Source organism: Xyrauchen texanus, chromosome 21 (genome assembly GCF_025860055.1).
Source record: "Xyrauchen texanus isolate HMW12.3.18 chromosome 21, RBS_HiC_50CHRs, whole genome shotgun sequence".
Lineage (NCBI taxonomy): Eukaryota > Metazoa > Chordata > Actinopteri > Cypriniformes > Catostomidae > Xyrauchen > Xyrauchen texanus.
The window spans coordinates 21,702,677-21,725,464 of NC_068296.1; the positions used below are offsets into that span (position 1 = coordinate 21,702,677).

At 38.5% G+C, this 22,788-nt stretch overlaps 1 protein-coding gene across 1 annotated transcript; it reads left to right on the forward strand.

Annotated features, from left to right (window-relative positions):
* The first annotated feature begins 7,957 nt into the window (after positions 1 to 7,957).
* calb2a (calbindin 2a) lies at positions 7,958 to 22,709 on the forward strand. The gene is made up of 11 exons (XM_052152673.1): positions 7,958 to 8,323; positions 11,675 to 11,751; positions 12,525 to 12,614; positions 12,890 to 12,970; positions 13,689 to 13,745; positions 18,392 to 18,469; positions 19,089 to 19,144; positions 19,231 to 19,270; positions 19,384 to 19,437; positions 21,944 to 22,015; positions 22,107 to 22,709. Exons 1-11 carry the CDS (start codon positions 8,230 to 8,232, stop codon positions 22,221 to 22,223), a joined length of 816 nt encoding a protein of 271 aa, XP_052008633.1. The 5' UTR covers positions 7,958 to 8,229; the 3' UTR covers positions 22,224 to 22,709.
* The last annotated feature ends 79 nt before the right edge of the window (positions 22,710 to 22,788 follow it).

Below are 22,788 nucleotides of genomic sequence, written 5' to 3' on the forward strand. Positions count from 1 at the left end.
CATGAAACATTGCGAATGAGGTAATGAAATAAAAATTACAGAAATACAGTACTGTGCAAAAGTCTTAAGCACATAAGATGTTTCACAAAATAATTTGTCTAAAGATGGTTATTTATATATTCAACTTTAGTGTGTCTATAGGAAATATAACTGTTAAACTCCCAAACATTGTTTTTGCAAATAGAATAGAATAGAAAAGTATAGAATAGAAAAACAGGGAGCCCTGCAACAGATGACAAGACCCCCACAGTGCCCCCCACTCAACATCAAGTCAGTCTGGGATTACACGAAGAGACAGAAGCAATAACATAAATAGATAAAAGAACTATGGCGAATTGTCCAAGAAGCTTGAAACATCCAATCTGCCAACATCCAAGACAAATTGAGTCCAGGTGTACCTACAAGAATTTGTGCCATTTTAAAGGCAAAGGTGGTCACACCATATCTTGATTACATTTTTTTATGTTTACTGGACTTTGTATGACATTAATTGATAAATGAAAACTATTTATGGCATTATTTTTAAAGACATCCTCACAACAAGGTGTATACCATCAATGAACAACCTTGGAGCTTGCAGGTCTGTCTTTAAAGGTTTATAAGTTATTGTTGAAAAATCATTCATCCATGGTAAAAAAAAAAAAAAAAAAAGAATGGGATTTTTACTTTAGGAAACACGTTGTTGCACTCTATTAGGCTACATATTTCAAATATTAGAAATGCCACTTTCAAATCATTCCAATTTCAATTTAATTTAGATTCACAGCAATAGAAATGACTACAGGCACAAAGTATTTAAATTCAAAATGTATTTAAATCTTATGTTAGGCCCTTGAGCTTTGCAGACACTAGGCATTGTCTACTGCGTGCCACCAGGAGACCATAATAAAGGAAGCCTGTACAGAGAGCTGTGTTAAATATATTCAGCAGGAATGTAAATGGGTAAGGCTGGGTAAGGCTTGTTCAAAGGAAACTGATGATTTACGTGCTTCCTTCTATCCATTAGGAACGAAAACTGTTTATTTATCAGGATCAGAACAAAACACTTTGCCTTGTGGCAGCACCGTCTAGACAGATCAAATCATGGATTAATAAACTTCGCAAATTAAATTTGAGCTTAACTTTCATTGAACCCTGAATATTCTTTTAAGACTTATATGACTGATAATATAGAACTTTTTTATCTAAGCAGTGTTCTACTTGTCTCTAAAACATATTGCAACATTTTAATTTGCTATAGTTCAAATTAAGGCTCCCTTTAACCTAAATGGAGCTACAGCCTGGGGTAAGACATCTAAAGTCAGTCAGTAAATGACAAAAGTCACATTTGGCTCCCCTCAAGTGAACAAAAGGGTATGACAATCCAGTGTGAGACACCGCCCTTACCAGAGGCAGTTTCTCATATTTCACTTCACATTAACAACTAAGCATTCTCTGGGGAGAAAGGTAAGTCTGAAGCACAGCAACCTTGAAAGAGAGTGGTAAAAGCCCATCCGCTCTTGATAAGGGTACTACTGGCAAATCATTGCAGGGATGAAACTCTGAATGAGCTGACTGTTAGTAGCCTGGGTAGGGTTGCACCAGCTGTGCGTAAGGTCTCACGTAAGTTGGGACGTAAAGTTTACACTAAGGGCTTATTAACTACTAGTTAGCTTGCAAACTAAATCAGTGCTTAATTTGGTTGCACCACCTGTTCTTAATGCAAGACTTAACTAGCAGGTCGTAAGCTCTCCATAAAGTAATGTGTAGTCGCATAATATGACGTTTACCTTAATTGATCCAATAAGCTGCCTTCAAATTTGTACACAGAAGTGTTAAAAACTGTGAATATCAGTTTGATCTTGTTACGGTTGATGTTCAAACCTTGTTTGCTCCCATTACTGTCAGCTGTAATAAATGATATCCCCATTACATCGATATGTAATAAAAGTAGATTTGATAAATAGTATATTTGCCCTGTGTAAATAACAATATATAGGAACTGTATCTAAAATAAATAAGGGGTGATATATAAATACTAATACAACAGACTGGAAAAATAGACATTTATGCATTTTAATATCTTAGATATTGTGATATTGTGAATGTGTGACGCACCCTGAAAACTGCACCTTTAGATAGTTTTCATGCTGAAGAGCCAATAAAAAATATGTTTTTTCTCTCCCATGTAAATATAAATGAGTGTAAATGTCAGCATCATAATGTATGCTGAAAGGATTGATGCCTGTCACACAAAACATGAGCTCATTGATGCCATAAAATATCAGTGTGCTTTTATTCCAACCATTTCTCCTGGTCGGAGTCTTCCATAAATACTTCATTCATAGGGTTACGTTCTACTTAAGTTTAATGGTGCAACGCTCAAATATTTAGTAGTGTGTAAATTGTGACTTAGTGCCCATTTACTCCACAACTAGGCTAAGTTGTAACTTACGTATAGCTGGTGCAACCGGCCCCGGGAGTGTTACTCTCTGGAATCATAAAAAAGATTCTTCTGATAGTTTGGCAAATAACCCATAGGTCATACATGCCTTATTACACATTAATAAAACATAGAAGCATTCTGCACAATTAAATTGGTTAATTTTGCTATTGATTTCAAAAGAACTATATCGATAAATACATGAATGTTTAAAAATTCTTTATGCCGTACACTAGGTAGTATGGACTTACAGAAGACTTACAATACTCATAAGTATATTTATATCTCCTACACTCATATCCAGTTTGTGGGAGGGGTACTGCTTTATAATCAATGTGCTATTGTTGTACTTTTCCAATTAGAGATCCTATTCTACAGCCTATCAATGCAAGTCCAAAGAAGCTTTTGCTAAGTCTACTAGTTTTATTGGACAAGGTCATTAAGGAAGCTCTCAGAGTAAGACATATCAGTCATCACCTCTGACCTTACTCAATATTGAATTAACTTGAGTGCCTGTTTATAAATATAATTAAGATTAGTGTTTGGATGAAAACAGAGGGTCCTCCATATAAGCCACCAGCTCTCTGGGACATGTGAAATATGATTAAGTGTGTGGATTTTTAATTAATCAGGCCCTGGTTGAGCCATTTTGGGCAAACGTTTATAATTGGCATGTAAGCTTTTGGAGTGGCGCATGGGCTGGGCACTTACACATGGCAATGTAGGTGCAATAATTACTGCTGAGCTACCGGGATCCCTGCAAGAAGTGAGCATTACTTCTCCCAGTGCTCCTTTCCCTGTTCTTATGGTGCAGGCAGCAGAGTACATGCATGAACACAGTGGGATAATTAGCCTTTGATGCTGTGGGCTCCACAGAGATGGGTGGCTTTTATCACTCACTGTGCTTGCAAAAGAACACAAACCAATATTCGCAAACACTCTGACACATTTGAACAGGTCTGTAGACCTTATTTAGAATAGCAACATATTTAATTATTGACTGGACAGCCTACATTCTTAAAATAGTTATTTAAATAAGTGTTTATCGTTTAGTTGACGACAGATAAAAAAAAAAATCCGTAGACCAAAAACATTGCTGTTTACATAAAATCTAAAATGGCGATACTCTGAATATGGTCTATAAAGAAAAATAAAATAGCCAAAGCGCATATTCGGACATATTGGAAATATATACTGAAAGTGTGTTGCCATTAATACATAGCCTACTACTCTGCTGTACTACACATAGCCTTAAATGCACTGCTATGGCAAGCCAATTTAGCTTTTAATGCTCCAGCGTTACTCAATGTTATTGCATTTTTTACTAGTAAGAATTATAATACAGAGCTCTCTAATGACATTTTTTCTAAAAAAAAGAATGCAATTGCAGAGCTCTACAATTAAATTACCAAAAGAATAGTAAAAAAAAAATCTGATTAAGGAGCTCTGCCGTTTGATTCTTACCAGTAAAACTATAATTACAGAGCTCTCTCACAACATTTTTACTAGAAAGAATTCCAATTACAGAGCTTTACAATTGCATTTTTACTAGTAAATATTTGAATTCATTAGATGTATAAAAGAAGCGATTATACCCATTTACCTTTCCAAAACCCACCTGAAATGTAGGTAGGCTACATTTAAAAATAAAGGTGTGGTTAGATATTAGCATGAAATATTTTTACAAACTTGGATATGCTTTTTATTTAAGGATAATATTTAATCACTATATCAATTGACCCCTGTTTATGCCTGAAAAATATTTAAGAGCATGGACTGTATGGGTGGCATGGTGTCTCAGCACTGTCGCCTTACAGCAAAAAGGTTCCTGGGTAAAAGTAAGAGTAATATCTGTGTGTGTGTGTGTGTGTGTGTGTGTGTGTGTGTGTGTGTGTGTGTGTGTGTGTGTGTGTGTGTGTGTGTGTGTGTGTGTGTGTGTGTGTGTGTGTGTGTGTTAGCCCTGTGATGGACCACCTGTCCATGGTGTTTCCCTGCCTTCAGCCTGAGACAGCTGTGATAGGCACCAGCACTGCCCGTGACCCTGAATAGCTATAGAAGATGGATGGATGGATGGATGGATATATACTGTATGTAACTATATATATGTTAGAAATGGAAGAATGGTGGTGGCGTAGTGGTTAAAGCACAGGGCTGTTAATCAGAAGGGCACAGGTTCTAACCCCACGGCCACCACCATTGTGTCCTTGAGCAAGGCACTTAACTCCAGGTTGCTCCGGGGGGATTGTCCCTGTAATAAGTGCACTGTAAGTCGCTTTGGATAAAAGCGTCTGCCAAATGCATAAATGTAAATGTAAAATGTTTACCCTCCTGCCAGTTTTTACAAGCCAAATATTCATGATGCACAATTACCATAATGAGATGAACAGACTAAATAGACACCGAATAGAGAGATCTGCAATGCAATTCTTTCTATTAACAATTGTTATAGTAGAGCTCTAAAATTTAGTTTTTACAAGTAAGCATTCAATTGCTGAGCTCTAAAACTGCATTCTTACAAGTAAAAATGCAATTATAGAGCTACATAATTGGAATTATTACTAGTAATTGAATAACAGAGCTTTACGATTACATTTTAACTAAGAATTTCAATTAAAGAGCTCTACAATTACATTCTTACTAGTAAGAATTACAATTAGAGAGCTCTGCAATCAAACATATCTTCAACATAATTATTAGTAAAAATTAATTTGTAGAGCCCTCTAATTGGGATTTTTACTTGTAAAATTGTAAAGCTCTCTAATTGGAAGTCTTACTAGTACAAATTCAATTGTAGACCTTTGTAATTAAAAATTACTTTAGTGTGAACTGTTGCCATGACATGTTCATGCTAAAGACAGATTAGACTAGACTGCTCAAGCATTACAAGATCAGACTGCTCACAGATTGAACATGCTGAATGGGTGAAAACAGATGCCAAAAACGGCAACAGGGAGAACACACTGATCCGACAAAACCCAACAACTGTAAGATGTCAGTGTTTGTTGGGCCAGTGTGAATTGGCCTTCACTAGTACAAAATTCAGTTCGTGAGCTCTGTAATTGGAATTCTTACTAGTAAAAATGCTATTATGATGAGTAATCATAATATTAAAAGATAATTTGGACTTTCATACACGACACCCTACTATATTGAAATATAACATTTTATACACAGACAAAATGATGTAAACAGCTTGATGGTTTACCAGATGTCATGTATTCCCTGTTTTTGTCTAGACTTTTATGTTGAAATTCTTGTTTAGTGTCCTGTTCCTGTTTCCTGTGTTAGTTTTGTAGTCCTTTGTAGTTTTATTTCATGATTGGTATACCCTGATTGTTTCCCCAGGTGTTCCGTGTTTTCCCTTGTGCATTTAAGCCCTTGTTTCCCCTGGTTCCTTTGTTGGTCTTCACATGTGTTTGTTATGTTCTGTACTTGTTCACTGTGTTTTGTTTTCTTTATATTCTAAGTTACTTTGTTTATCTTTGGCTATTAAAGCTGCATTTAGGTCCTCATTTCTCACCTGCCTTGTTACACCAAATAACAACATTTGTACTTCTAAAGCTTCATTACAGGCATTCAAAGAAAAATAATCAGTGCATTGTGTTATTTAATCCTCATCAATAGTATAAAACACTAAGATTGCAACAAAATATTGAAGCTGAATAGCTTCAATGTTTAGCAAAAGAGATGTATGAGGACTATAGGACCATTTTCCTTCAAATATCCTATATTCACAGTACATTATCACATTGAGAATCAATGGATGCATCTAAAAGCTAGAAAATGTTGCTTTCAGAGGCTGTATATGGAGCTAGGATGAAAATATAGTGCATTTCAAACTGTTCTGAGACCTGTGCAGACAGACAGCACACTGGAGGATAAGTCTTTCCCTAATTAGGGAGCAAGGGATCATCCTGTAGCTTTCATATTCAGCCAAGTGTCTGTAACGTCTCAAAAATATGAATAACCAACACTCCTGAAAACACAATAAACAATTTGATAAAAAAAAATCTGACTAGCTTGATATTATTTAAAAGTAATTCTCAACTTAGTCCCATTGACCACATATGTGGGCATACATTGTTAGGAAAACTATTTGGTCTAAATAAAATATATTATTATATATTTTTTTTGCATGTTTCTTAGGGGTTACTGGTTAAAAATCAAAAAGGAGAATTGAAAATGCACACAGCAGTCATGCTCTGATTTTAGGAGTTTATAGGTGATTTCAGAAATGTTTTCCTCATTAAAAAGTTTAACTCCTGAAGACATGAATTGTAATTTTGCAATATACACTACCAGTCAAAAGTTTTGAAACACTTGACTGAAATGTTTCTCATGATCTTAAACATCTTTTGAGCTAAAGGAGTATGCTTAAACGTTTGAAATTAGTTTTGTAGACAAAAATATTACTGTTTCATCATATAAATGTATGTCATTATAAACCTAAAATGTAATAAAAAAAAAAAGTTTTGGAAATTGATGACATGGACCAAATAATAAAGTAAAGCAGCCAAATAAGTGCCCAACATAAATGGGAACTCCTTCAATACTGTTTAAAAAGCATCCCAGGGTGATTCCTCAAGAAGCTGGTTGAGAAAATGTCAAGAGAACATGTCTGCAAATTCTAGGCAAAGGTGATACTTTGAAGATGCTTAATTATAACACAGTTTTGATTTATTTTGGATTTGGTTTAGTCACAACATAATTCCCATAGTTCAATGTATGTTATTCCATAGTTTTGATGACTTTATTATTATTATAAATTGTGAAGAAAAAATTATAATAAAGAATGAGTGCGTTTCAAAACTTTTGACTGGTAGTGTATGTAGGAAATCATGACCACTCACATTATAATGAAGACTCCAGACATAGGAACCTTATAAGCTGTTTTATTCTACATGGAGAGGGTCCACACATTGGGGCTGTCATGTTAGAATCACATGACCAGCTGAATACTACTGGCTTAATCTCTGTAACCCTCCTGTTATTTGACACTTTCACTCATTCATTAAAATAATCATGGCTGCATGTGAATACTAAATTTCTACAATGGCATCTGAAACTGAAAACTATTGATTTTAAATATGCTGCATTCAAGATTCTAGGTTTCAGTGTAAGTCCAAGATGACACAAAGACAAAAGTTACTGAGTGCACCTTTAACTAAATAACTTTAAACAAACATTACTAAACAGCCTACTTTGACAGTTAATACTGGGAATTCCCACAATAGCTTACTTTGTGTGCACTGGATCCAGATAAATGCAAAAACAAATTAATGCGACATAAAAGGCTGTAATGGAATAAAATATAAGAGAGAGAGAGAGAGAGAGAGAGAGAGAGAGAGAGAGAGAGAGAGAGAGAGAGAGAGAGAGAGCTATGAAATTTAATTTTTTTCTTCTTAAAATTCCAATGCCCTGCCTCTCATCATCTTTGACGTCATTCTATAATTTAAATAAGTAGCTTCCACATAGGCTATACATCAGGTTAGCAGAGCAGAAAGTCTAATAGCATACATTCAGGGATTCTGGTCCATCTACATAATTCTGTGAAAGCATTTGTCGAGCTAAGCATCTCGCGCACGGAGAGAGCTCAAATCTCCAGCATGTGCGCGCGCGCTGATGAAGATTAAAGCGATGATGCTGGAACTACTGCGCCACCCGCATGAACATCAAAGGATTGCAAGCACTCCGCGTATTTAAAACCCTTTGCAAAGCAGGGGGGGAGATACAGTGCGAACTGAACTGACTGAGTAAAAGTTCGCCCAGGATTTTTGTTGTGAAAGGTAGGACAGATACACGAAAACATGGCAAACAAAGGACAACAGCCTCCGTACCTTCACCTGGCAGAGCTGACCGCATCCCAGTTCTTGGATATCTGGAAACATTTTGATGCAGACGGTGAGTCCACGTGTACCGATTATTCCGATGATTATATATTGTAAGAAATAACTAATTCAAGTGAAATTTTCTACATTAAAAAAGCAGCAAAAAAGGTTTGAAGCTTACATTTTCTAAAGAGAAAACTTGTAGGGTGCGCTATTTACTTTTTTCTTTTTTTTTTTAAACTCAGTCTTGAAAACTGAAATAAATTGGAAGATTTAGTACTTTCTTCGTGCAAAATAAAATAAATGAAAATACAAAAAATATATATTAACATAATAAAATAGAAAGAAAGGAAGAAAGAAAGACGAATGAAAGAAATCGTTTTTTAAAAAGCATTCGACGATTTACAACTTTCTATTTTCTATTTTTTACAAAATCTCTTTTGCAATGAATAGGATTTTTTACACAGCACTGGTGATGCTGAGTAATGTTAAACTTACTAACTTAGAAAGTCATACAAAACCTGCAAAAATTCAATTTATGAACAGAGTTAACACTTTGTTTATGTGTATCATCACACATTTTTAGTAAACAGCCTTTGCACAAATCAATACTTTACGTTCTCTAGAAGCAAAGTCATATGCATCCTCTCACATTATTTATTTTCTCTACGTGTTTCGAATTTTCGAATCCTAATGAAGAAGTACATCCGTCATTGTTCTATAAGTACTACTGCTATTATCTAATAAGTTGTGCAAAAAGGGATCACATAGTAACGTTTTATACGACTAAAAGAAAATGAATACATGGTGCTTATTGGTGAAATCTAGTGAAAGACTGAAAACATAGTTAGCTGCCTACATAGGCAGCATATTTGGGCATCACGCGCAGGTGCAGCATCATTGGGCATCAGAGGCTCGCGCTTTCTGTGGTTTTGAGACCACAAATGTTCACTTTCTCATAGTGTCTGTTCCCAAGTGTTTTTGCGCACCCAATGACATCTCCCTATCTGCATCACTCTGTCGGGAGGATGGGCAGAGTGTTCAAGCTATTCAAACATCCTCTCACTGAAGATCACAGGAAGCTCGTCGGATATTGTTAGGGAGAGACAGCAATTTTCCTTGCGTCCTGCAATGTCTAAAGCTGAAAATATCTCATTCAAGTTCAGTGAGGCTATTTAAACTCACGCGCTTTAATGTACCAGGGACTTATCTGTATAGGGCAGCTGTAATTTTTGACAGCTTGGTTCGGGTTAATGTACTGTTGGTTTATCCCCTCAATGCGTGTACCTGAAATACAGAATTATAGCAATGAAATTTGGATAAATGCCACTTATTGACCTCGATAAATACCTAAACACAACATATCTTAAAGACAAGTGAGAAATGTATTGAATTTTGTTTTTAGGATCTCTTTCAGCCAGGTTACAGAACATTCAACACTTAAAACCATTGCTTTGCATTATCAGATACATGATCAAGCTTAAATTTGGGTGGAAGAAGTACACATTGCATAATTTACTTATGTTTATCAAAATTACATACTATGATTAGGTATCGCAAAAGAAAGTTTGTAATTGGAAGCCAAGAGGTTTGAGGCTGTCAAGTCTGTGAGGCATAAAATATGAGATGTTTGATTAAAATGCAATTAAAAATTAATCTAATTGCCTCAAAGTTGGTTTTGATGGAGAACGCAAGTTAACGTATAAAGTGAATTATGTCAATGAAGATTCATCTGGAATTGCTTTGATGTTTTGAAAAAGATGTTTTGCCACTCATTCAGTTGGCATTATTTTCAATTTTATTATCAGTAAAGGGCATAGCTATTGCTACACAATGGAATGCAATGTTCAATGTGTGAGGCATTTTGATGTGTCATGGTCCAAAATGGCTGCATCAACACATTTTCTCTAGTTCCAAGATGGCATCCTCAGAAAATATGTAGATGTGCCATAACCAAGATTATAATAGCCTACAGTAGGTAAGCAGAGCCGGTGGGCACAGAATTCAAATACAAAAATTAATGTTCAGTATGTTATTAATTCATGGGCCATACTGCACATGAGCATGCTGTTTGATTTTCTTTGGAATCAACAATATGCACATTGGCATTTCCAAAGCCTGTGAGTTTGATATGAATATGCAAAAATGTTATTCAATATAAAGAAAATGAATGGTAATATTTTCTCTCCAAATGTCAGAGGAATCATATTGACTCCATAAGGCAACAAAATAATGTATTTCTCCGTTAGGAGAAACCATGAATGTGTAAACTGTAATGAGCATGTATTGCACTCAGTAAATTAGTAGATTAATTATTCTGCGTAGATCCTTGGCTACAATCAATGTATGTTCAGCATTCTGCCTCTCAGTTTGATGGTCAGATATATCACAAACACACTGGTAAGACAGTGTGTCTAATACACCTCATAGTTCTTTCCTCTGCAGCCATGCAGTTATACTAATTCATATATGAATTATAAATAACCAAAATATAGATTTCCCATGAGTACTGTGTCCAGCTGTCTATAAATGCCACTATAATCCACAGACAAATTAATTAACAACCATAGTATTTAACAGTAAGACATTTCAAACACAATGCTGTTGGGAGAAGCACAGATAATGATATGATATTTATGGATCCACTACTCCCACTATAGTCCTCACTTCACATAAGTTACAATCACCTTCAGTTCTGATATATTAGGCTATATACCAAACCTCCCAATTCAAATGCACTCACACATATTTCTTGTGCATGAAATGTGTCATATTGTCTTCCCCTGCTATTATGGTATATGTATTTGTGACTTGTGATTGTGACTTATGTTGTGTCGGTATAATGGGTAAACTGTCCTTTATGAGGGTGTATGTGTTTATATGATGGCGAGGACCATGCACATCTGGCGCAAATCAAATTTCGGGGAAATCAGACAATAAAGTATTAATGAATCAATAAATCAATTAATCAATCAATCAATGAAGGCCAATTTCCTGGCATAAAAAATTACCCCAGATGGTAATATTACATTTATTTTTGGAGGCAATTTAAAAAGATTCAGCAGTATACTCTGAAGCATCATGAAAAATCTCATTTTCGTCTTTTCAAATAAATGGCCTTAAAAGGCTCATACTGTAAGGCCCCCAATTAGAGGAAAAATGGAAAAGAGAGAGCCTTCAAAGCTTAACTGGGAGACTAGCCATCAAAAGTTTTTAATTAAGATCAGTGTTACTTGAAATTGGGTGCCAGCCAACAAACCAATCTAGTGTTATCTAGCTTCAAAGCACCCATCCAGCCAATCTCATTACTTAACATTTCAATTGAAAGATTTAAAGATAGTAGTTATCCAGTCATACAATGACAAACACCATAATGGACTATGCCATCTCAGTAAGTACTCAATCCTACGTCCTTATATTGCAGGAAATGGCTACATTGAGGGTAAGGAGCTTGAGAACTTCTTTAGTCAGCTGGAGATTGCACGGAGAGGAGCAGGTGTGGTGAGTATGCAGACAATTGAGGAAAAATTAAAAGATCTACTATGCATATTTTCCTTATAATCTGAAATTCCCAAGGCCACAAGCAAACCTATGAAACAGAAACCAGTCCTGATATATTCATTGTGCTCACTGCTCACATTGAAACAGTGAGATCAACACAAGATTCCAAATACAGTCTCTGAGTAGCAAATATTTGAGATGTTACGGTAACACATGTTGAAATACTCATACAATTGTTAGATATTGATAGTAATTACAGCTGCAATGTGTCCTTTTACCTTTGCAATCTGTTTGTCTGAGTGGCGCAACATAGCAACATTGGCTCAAGCAATGGCTTGAGTTTGGGGCAAGACTGCCAGTTTGACTGAACAATGGAACATGGGAAGGGTTTGAAACTTGTTTAAAATCAGACATTATTCTTTTTGGTACTGCTAATGGCGCATTAATGGCCATTTTGAATGGCATTCGTTCAGATGAAATTACTCGATGACCAGGAAGTTGGTAGGGAAGTAGGAAATGGAGATTTTATCTTCATCTATACACTCAAAAATAAAATAGAAGAAATCTCAGAAATCACATAAAATACTATTACAGTATATGCTTTGCATGTGGCAATGAATATGGCTGTTATTTCAATGCATAACACACTGTATTGCACAGCACAATGTACAAACCTTGTATGGTGATAACTATTTCCTAACATGAAAGGATCAAACTGAAAAAAATAATAATAATTAGAAATGGACTGATCTTGTTGTGCTTTCCTAATGCAGGACCCCTCAAATGCTGTCTTTAAAGATAAGATGACAGAGTTCATGCAGAAATTCGACCAGAACAAAGACGGGCGAATTGAGATGTCAGAGGTAGAGGAACACATTATCTAACACACCACCATGACTCTGTTGTTGACAAGTTTGGAAACATCCAATACTCTGAGAGATTGCAATTATCTTGGATGCCATAATGCATTATTCTTACTTTCTGAGAAGAGGGCAACTCTAAGGCCACTCAAAGCTTTAATCAAACGTGTAACTTATTGACCCTGCTGTCCAAAAAGCTGAAACATTTAGGTTTTCAATTCTTTTCACCCCTTTGTTCTATGATTATCTAATCTACTTATTTGTACTTTTTACGTCAGTTGGCTCAGATCTTGCCCACAGAAGAGAACTTCCTCCTCTGCTTCAGACAGTTTGTGGGATCCAGCACTGAATTTATGGCAGTAAGTGTTACATTTTCATTTTATAGGTCCATGGTCTTTTATATATATTAATATGTACGTATACACACAAATAGTAACCACTTACCTCTTGGGCACCATACAAATACCTTTTCTACTCACATTTATTATTATCTAATATGTGCAGCACAAACACAATAATTCAGAGAGTTTGATCATCAGATATAACTCTGATGGAGATTAACTGCCTTAATGATGCATTATGTCAAGTTGTGTGAAACTAAGGGGAAAGGGGAGCTTTTTAATCATCTAGTGTGGTAGGCAACCATTTTAAAAGGATAGAATGAGTAAGTACAATCTCTATTTTCAGAGTCATATATTATAGATGTGCTGTGTAATTCTCTGTAGACCTGTAGAGGGAGGCATCTATCTTTGATAAGAGCCCTTGATAGAAACAAGGACAGCTGCTAGATTAAAACATTCATTAAATGGCATTTCTTGCTCCTTGCTTAACAATGCCCAGCTGCTTGGAATAGTAAATTCTAAAGGTATAATGAAAAGGCCAGTGTAATTAATGAAAGATTAACTTGACAATTTTGTTCTCCCCCTCCATACATGTTAACTTCTCAAATTCAGTATGAATTTCAAGAGAAGGGAGCAGAAAAAGAGAATAAAAAACTTTGACTTGTCAAATATATTGCAAGTATATTAATAAAAAGTAAGAATTACAATATCTTGATATGTTTTTCTGTAACTCTAGGCCTGGCGGACGTATGACACAGACCGCAGTGGCTTCATTGAGGCTAATGAACTAAAGGTAAGAGTTCTATTATTTTATAAAAATAAGATTAAATAAATTGTATATATATATATATATATATATATATATATATATATATATATATATATATATATATATATATATATATATATATATATCAATTCTGAAGAGTGCCTCCAAAGCCACTAATGAGATTAGAACTCATAGTTGCTCTACTTTCCAACTCTAGTAGATCAGAATACTGAATACAGAACACTGCAGATGAGGCAGATGGAAACTATGCAAATCTCCTTGCATTTGTTGCCTGCCTTCCGAGGAGAGTATACAAATCACTACATTTGTAAACAGAGCAAATGAAGCATTAATCACTAAGGAAGATATGACCTCAAGTAAAGTAAATGTTTTTGGGTCTAACAGATAATGTACCGAAAATGCTTAGAACAGGGTTTCTCTACCAGGGGTTTGCTAGCACCAAAGAGTCCAGGATGGAACTGCAGGGTGTTCATGTGTAACCCGGACACACACACACAAGATGAGACAGTCACAATGGAAGTCAAAAACTGCTTTTATTGTAACAATAAAAGCAGGCAAAAGTACAAACGGGCAAATCCAGTGAAGAGTAGTCGAGGGAAGCGTAGGGTCAAAAACCGGGGAATCAAAGAGAGTAAAGGGGGGCAAATCCGGGAGAGTAGTCGAGGGGAGCGAGGGTCAAAGGCGGGGTAAACAGGATCGAGAGGCGGGTAAATTAACAAAGGGAGTAGAGAGGGGTACTAGGGGAACGAGGAGCTGGCAAGCTAAGGGGGTAATCAAGAGGAGTTCAAGAGGAGATCAAAACTAGACGAGACTAGCGGGGGCAAAGACACGGGAAACTAAATACAATAACCAACACCCGTGAAACGAACGTGCTGTGGTATTTATAGGGGAAGGTGCAGGTGTAAACAATGAAAGGTGATGAGACGAGTGCAGGTGAAACGAATAAAGGGGTGATAGAGACGAGTGCAGGTGGTCATAATGTTCTGGCCATTGGGAGCGGGCATGTGAGCCTGAGGAGGGAGACCTGCTACGAGCATGAGAGCTCGTAGGAGCAAAACGAGCGTGAGAGCTCGAGGGAGCAAAACGAGCGTGAGCTCGAGGGGGGCGGAACGAGCGTGCGAGCTCGAGGGGGCGGAACGAGCGTGCGAGCTTGAGGAGTGAGTGTGTGTGCGACGAAGCGGGGATGGGGCAGAGGAGCGGGGTTTGTGACAGTACTCCCCCCTCTAAAACGGACGGCTCCTGACGGCCGCGCTCGATTGCGAGGAAGTGGTGCTGGGAGAAGGGGCCCTCTTCCTTCTCTTGCGTCCTCGGCCAACAGGGGACGTGGCCATGGGGACGGTCCAGGCTACAGGCGCTGGCTCGCCGACCGTGGCGGGTGACAGGCTTCGGGACTGGGGCCGTGACAGGCTTCGGGACTGGGGCCGTGTCAGGCTTCGGGGCTAGGGGCATGTCAGGCTTCGGGACTGGGGCCATGTCAGGCCTCGGGACTAGGGCCGTGACCGGCTTTGGGACTGGGGCCGTGACAGGCCTCGTGACTGGGGCCGTGACAGGCTTTGGGACCAGGGCCGTGACAGGCCTCGGGACTGGGGCCGTGTCAGGCTTCGGGGCTAGGGCCGTGTAAGGCTTCGGGGCTAGGGCCGTGTCAGGCTTCGGGGCTAGGGCCGTGTCAGGCTTCGGGGCTAGGGCCGTGTCAGGCTTCGGGACTGGGGCCGTGACAGGCTTCGGGACTGGGGCCGTGACAGGCCTCGGGACTGGGGCCGTGTCAGGCTTCGGGACTAGGGCCGTGTAAGGCTTCAAGACGGGGGCCGTGTAAGGCTTCAAGACGGGGGCCGTGGTAGGCTTCAAGACGGGGGCCATGGTAGGCTTCAAGACGGGGGCCGTGGTAGGCTTCAAGACGGGGGCCGTGGTATGGAACACTGGTTCAGTTTCTGCCTCCCCCACAGTAAACGAGGAACCAGCGTACAGTAGGGCGAGGTCAATAAACTGAGCCAGCTTTGAGAGAGCAGCGACCACCTGGCATGAATGATGAGGTTGGCTCATTCAGTCCACATTGAAAAATGTCTTTCAGAGCCACCTCATCAAAATTCACCTGGTACGCCAGGGCACAAAAATCCATAACAAAAACCTCCAAGGGTTGACTCCCTGACGCTTAACCCCAAGAGTCGGGCCGCTGGCTCCTTAATGTCGAGGGCGGGTTATGAGTTACACAACCGCTGCCTCGCATAAAAACCCCTTGGTCAGCATCCGAAGAGCCAAAAAACCTCTCCGGGGTGGAGAGTTCACGGCGCTCAAATATGCATGGGAAGAATAAACGGGCTCAGGGGCAGACACAGGTGAAGCAGGGTGACAAAAATCAAAAATCGCACGTACCTGCTGTCCCTGGGCTGTGAGCGCGCAATCATGACTCCCACCGGTAGATCCTGTGGCAGAGCGCGCTGAAAACATCCGCTCTAGTGAGCTGCACGAATTCTCCGCGTGATGCATTGTGACTGTCTTCGGTGAGGTTGGTTATTCTGTAACCCGGACACACACACAAGATGAGACAGTCACAATGGAAGTCAAAAACTGCTTTTATTGTAACAATAAAAGCAGGCAAAAGTACAAACGGGCAAATCCAGTGAAGAGTAGTAGAGGGAAGCGTAGGGTCAAAAGCCGGGGAATCAAAGAGAGTAAAGGGGGGCAAATCCGGGAGAGTAGTCGAGGGGAGCGAGGGTCAAAGCCGGGGTAAACAGGATCGAGAGGCGGGTAAACTAACAAAGGGAGTAGACAGGGGTACTAGGGGAACAAGGAGCTGGCAAGCTAAGGGGTAATCAAGAGGAGTTCAGGAGGAGATCAAAACTAGACGAGACTAGCAGGGGCAAAGACACGGGAAACTAAATACAATAACCAACACCCGTGAAACGGATGTGCTGTGGTATTTATAGGGGAAGGTGCAGGTGTAAACAATGAAAGGTGATGAGACGAGTGCAGGTGAAACGAATAAAGGGGTGATAGAGAGGAGTGCAGGTGGTCATAATGTTCTGGCCATTGGGAGCGGGCATGTGAGCCCGAGGAGGGAGACTTGCTACGAGCATGAGAGCTCGTAGGAGCAAAACGAGCGTGAGAGCTCGAGGGAGCAAAACGAGCGTGAGCTTGAGGGGGGCGGAACGAGCGTGGGAGCTCGAGGGGGCGGAACGAGCGTGCAAGCTTGAGGAGTGAGTGTGTGTGCGACGAAGCGGGGATGGGGCAGAGGAGTGGGGTTCGTGACATCATGAAATATAGAAAGAAATGGTATTGCTAAATTCAAGAGCTACTTACAGTATCATGAGTGGGAAACCATCTAAAATGCTCTGAAACCAGCAGAATTTGACATTTGAGACATCAGTATGTTATCTGTTAAGGCTGCATGACTGATTGAATTAAAAATGAAATCGCAATATGGCCTTGCACAATTACTACGTTTTAATAAACCGTATGCATTCAGTGCTTCGGTCAGCGATACGTGATCCAAGCAGTGCCCTCTAGTGGGTGTGTGGTGAGCAACGAAGAAGGCTATAGCTGCAGGCTGAATGGCGGGAGCTCCAAACTGCTAGCAAAGACATACAGAGCCTCTAACCCTGCGTGATTCCCCCAAAACACTTAAGCGCAAACCATGCCTCGCAGTCATAACTAAACCCTCAGGGACGTTTTCATTGGTCATTTCAATCACACAGTCACCTGTGAATAGTTCAGGGTCCAGAAAAATTGTGAAAGGATCCGATGCTGATCAAAGGTAAGATAAGCCTGCCAGTAGTCATGACTGCGGGCGTGGCTTACGCTTAAGTGTTTTGGGACAAAGTCATGCAGTTAAACCTAACCGTGGGTAGAAGTGCCACCCCCTTTTGAAGTTGTCCCAGACCCCTTCTGGAATAACCCCACCTCTTCTAGAGATTTCCTGCCCTTTTTTTTTTGTTTCTGCCCCAGTTTGGAGATCTCCAGGCTGCTGCAATACTTACATGGAAAAGCACAGCAATATTAGATGATGTTTATCATATTACAATTAAAATCATCTTGCCTCGTTTTGCCAGACAGCGAAAGACCATTTGATTGGTCCAGTTTCCTTCTCTCCCCCTCCGTTCAAAACATTAGGCCAGCTGAATGTCAAGCCATACTTTCTTTACCAGCCTTATGGGTGTGTAAGAGGAATGTGCAGGTGCATTCCTAATTATCTCCAGGTCAGACTCAGTAATACGGTGTTGAATAACACTTTTTGTTCATCAACAAATTAGTTTTTTTTGTTTGTTTGTTTTGACCTGCAGCGCTTCACATTTGATTTAAAGACGACATTGCATGATTTATGTTGTGCTTTTTAGAATCTTGTAATTACAGTAATTCTGACATGAATGCACCATATATATATATATATATATATATATATATATATATATATATATATATATATATATATATTTCAAATTTCATTTTTGGATGAAATTCCTTAAAATTACATGGGGTCGGCCCTACTTCAAGTATGTGAAGTAAGTCAAAGTGATTGATCGAATAAAAAAGGTTGAAACTCTGGTTTAAACCAATAAGTTACATTTGCTTTTTACAAACGCATCTCTAAATCACTTATTTAAATGGATGTAAATTAAGTCCTTGGATGCTTTGACTTTTTATTCTCCAAACAGGGCTTTCTCTCTGATCTGCTGAAAAAGGCAAACAGACACTATGATGACCAGAAATTGATGGAATACACACAAACAATAGTAGGTACTAAGTCAAAACTGTCTATGCTGCGTGTATTAGTCATTAATCTGCATACGTCTTAAAAATTGCAACATTTAAAAATTGTATTTAGCAAAAAAGCTTTATTTTTGTTACCCAGTAACTAAAGTTTACCTAACAATATTAGATACAAAAATTTAACTTTAAAATGTAGTTTTCTACCTTGAGATCCTTGAGCTGTTTACCACTTTGCTGGTGACTGCAGCTTGGTTGAGTGAGTTGTGTGTGCACTGACCCAGGGGTTGTGTCTGTACTCCAGCTGTGCTGACACATGTCTGCTCCTTAAGGCCAGAGACACAAACTTGAATTACTCCAAGGCAAGCCAGCTGAATAATTGGGATCTTAGCTGTCCTCTATCCATTGTGAAAAACAAACTAATTTATGCTGTGCTGCAATAGGAAAAATGTGATCTCATAAAATGTGATGCAGGTTTATGATTTTGTGTGTGCATGTGTGGTTTGTTTAAATAGTTTGTAAATTTTTGTTTAAAAGTTGAATTTAAGCCTTCTGCAATCTCTCTCTCTCTCTCTCTCTCTCTCTCTCTCTCTCTCTCTCTCTCTCTCTCTCTCTCTCTCTCTCTCTCTCTCTCTCTCTCTCTAGCTCAAGATGTTTGATCTGAATGGCGATGGAAAACTGGGTCTGTCAGAAATGGCCAGGTAGGAATTGTACTGGGAACATTTTTGCAAGTTATTGGTCTAATTAGATACATCCAGCCAATAGTTTTTTTCTGTTTATTTTTAAGACTTCTGCCTGTTCAGGAAAATTTCTTGTTGAAGTTTCAGGTGAGAGAACATACATTTGGACATGAATCAAGTTGCCTTTATACAGTTCTTAGGCCTCTCAAGATTTATGAGCTCAAATATTTATACTGAATAATGTTTTTATTGTTCAACAGGGTGTCAGGCTGACTACAGACCAATTCAATGCCATCTTTACATACTATGACAAGGTAGTGTACAACCCAGCAGGAATATAGAGTGAACAGGCTTTTGCAGAGCTTCAGGATATTATACAGATTTGTTTGGAATACTGTAATGTTGCTCTGATTTTACCCTCTGTTGAGTGCCTTCTAAATGCAAAACAGTGTACTTTTTTGCCTGTGCAGGTAAATGAGCAGATGCACCTGCACATGTTTTTTCTGCCCACCACTTACAACTTGGTGGTTGTATCATCATTTGTTTAGCACTGCCTTTATGAGGAACCTTATTTAAAATTCAAAATGTAACTGCCAACCACAAGTAATTACAGAATCCCAAATGAAAATTGGTGCAAGACTAAACTTACTATTGTACAACCAAAACTTTGTGTTTTGTTTACAATGCTGTCATCATTTTCTCCAGTTAACTTACACAGACCAGTCTGGTACCTTTATAAGCAGGCAAAATTATGTAAAACTCCAACAAATGTAAAAGTGTTTTGTTTTTTTTCCCAAACGGTTTGAAATTAAACACAATATCTTTGAGCATATAAAAATACTATTAATCAACAGTGCATCAACCAGCTCCCATGTGTTGGGCTAAACCAAATGCTTGCTGTGAGGTCCCAATATTTAGTTGTACAATGATTGACTAGTTCACCCAAAAATGAAAATTATGTCATCATTTACTCACCCTAATGTTGTTCTAATCATTTATGACTTACTTTCTTCCATAGAACACAAAGGGAGATGTTAAGAAGAATGACAGCCTCATTCACCATTCACTTTCATTGAATCTCTTTTCCATACAACAAAACTGAATGGTGAACAAGGCTAACACTGCCTAAAATAAAAATGTTGTTCCACGGAGGAAAGAATGTCAAACAAGATTGAAACAACATGAGGTTTAGTAACCTATATGTTGCAGTGAACGTATGTGTTAAGCTTCCTGCCTTGACTTTACAAAAGGTTTTATACTGTACAATGTATCGAACATAATTCAACATACAGTTAAAAATTGGCATCCTTGGTAAATATGTGCAAAGAAGGCTGTAAAAAAACAATCTGGATTGTTTATCCTTTTTTTTTTTCAATTCACAAAAATCTAACCTAAAAACAAAAGAGGGGAAATCTCAATAAATCTTTTCCAAAGCATATTGGCCAAAATTATTGGCACTCCTAGAAATTCTTATGAGTAAAATATATCTGAAGTATATTCCCATTCATATTTTACATTTTATAGTACACTTGAATGACTAGGAACATGACATTTTTCAGCCATGTGAATTTTTCACAGGGGTATAAATATGAGTTAACACAGGCCAAATTCCCTTAATCATCAATCACAATTTGTAAGACCAAAGAATAAAGTTATGATATGAGGCAAAAGGTTGAAGCTTCACAAAATGGGAAGTGACTATAAGAAAATAGCTAAAACATTGAAAATACCCATTTCCACCATGAGGGCAATAATTAACAAGTTCCAATCAACTGGAGATGTTAAGAATTGGCCTGGAAGAGGACGTGTGTCTATATTGTCTCCACGCACAGTGAGGAGGTTGGTTCAAGTGGCCAAAGAATCTCCAAGGATTAAAGTTGGAGAATTGCAGAAATGTGTTGTGTCTTGGGGTCGGAAAGTCTACAAAAATAATCACCTACATCACCACAAGTTGTTTGGGGGGTTTTAAGGAAAAAAGCCTCTGCTCTCATTCAACAACAAACTCAAGCGTCTTCAGTTTGCCAGAAACTGATGGAACATCAAAGGGACCGGGTTCTATGTTTAGATTAAAAAAATAAGCAAACTGGGCTTGGCGCACACAGAAATGATGAAGTACCCTATGCCCATGGTTAAATGTGGTGCTGGATCTTTAATGGCGTGGGCTGTTTTTCTACCAGAGGCCCTGGACATCTTGTTCGGATACATGGCATCATGTACTCTATCAAATACCAACGGATAAAAAATCAAAACCTGACTTCCTCTGACAGAAAGCTTAAAATGAGCCCTGGAAAGATCTTTCAGCAGGACAATGATCCAAAGAAAAAACATCAAAATCAACACAAAAATGGTTCACTGACCACAAAATCAAGGTTCTGCCATGGCCATCCCAGTTCCCTGGTCTGAACCCCATAGAAAAATTGTGGGGTGAACTGAAGAGGAGAGTTCACCAATATGGACCTCTGGATTTGAAGGATTTGGAGAGATTCTGTTTGGAGGAATGGTCTCAGATCCCTTGCCATGTGTTCCTATCATTATGCATTATAAAAGAAGACTCAGAGCTGTTATCTTGGCAAAGGGAGGTTGCAAAAAGTATTGAATAAAAGGGTGCCAATAATTATAGCCAATGCATTTTGAAGAAAAATATGAGATATTACTCATTTCAATTGTTTTACTTCAAATAAAGGTTAGATTTTTCTGATTTTTTATTTATTTTTATTAAAGATCAAAAGGATAAACAATGCAGAATCAGACTTCTTTGCTAATTTTGACCAAGAGAGCAAATATCTTTGGCCATAACTGTATGTATTTCTTGCCCTTAAGGATGGAAATGGCTATATTGATGAGCAGGAGCTGGATTCTCTCCTGAGAGACCTTTATGAGAAGAACAATAAGGTGAGATAAGAGAGCTCAGAATAATTTCACAATGACAGATAACAGAAGTAATCCCATTTGAATGTTGTGTTGTGATTATGTGTAACCTCAGGATGTGGACACTAAGAGCCTGACTGGTTATAAGCAAAGCATCATGGCACTGTCAGACGGAGGGAAACTGTACCGCACAGAGCTGGAGATTGTTCTTTGTCGGGAGCCCATGCTGTGAATCGAGGCTTCCTGACCTCCATCTCAGCTCTTTTCCAGCTGCCTGACTGTTACTTGTGTGCATGTGCCAGGCACCACCCTCCCCCTCCTGTCCTCCTCTCTAAATGAATTCTGAATGAGTGTGCACAGAAAAGCACAAAATCTGTCCTCTCCTCTTCTTTCCTTTCCCTTCCCACAACCCAACCGCCACTGCTTTCCTTTGCCTACAATGATGGCCTCTGCTCAATTTTTAAAATATATATTTAAAAAACAAAGACTCCTATTGAAAGAGAATCAGACTAATGGTATAATATATGATATATGATATATTTCTTTGGAGTGCTTGGCTTCAAATTCTTCTAGTTTTCTTCCCTTCTGTTTGGTTTCATCTTCAGTTTGTTTTTGTCCTAATTTATTATTTCATTCCTACCCAATTATGTTTGGGTTTGTGGTGTGTTTTTGGCTGATACTGTTAAGGATGTAATAGAGAGCATTAATAAAAGTTACGTGATAAGATATAAGTTTCATTATTCAGATATTTTGTCCATTCTAGTGGAAAAACATATAAAAGAATACTTTTTATCGCT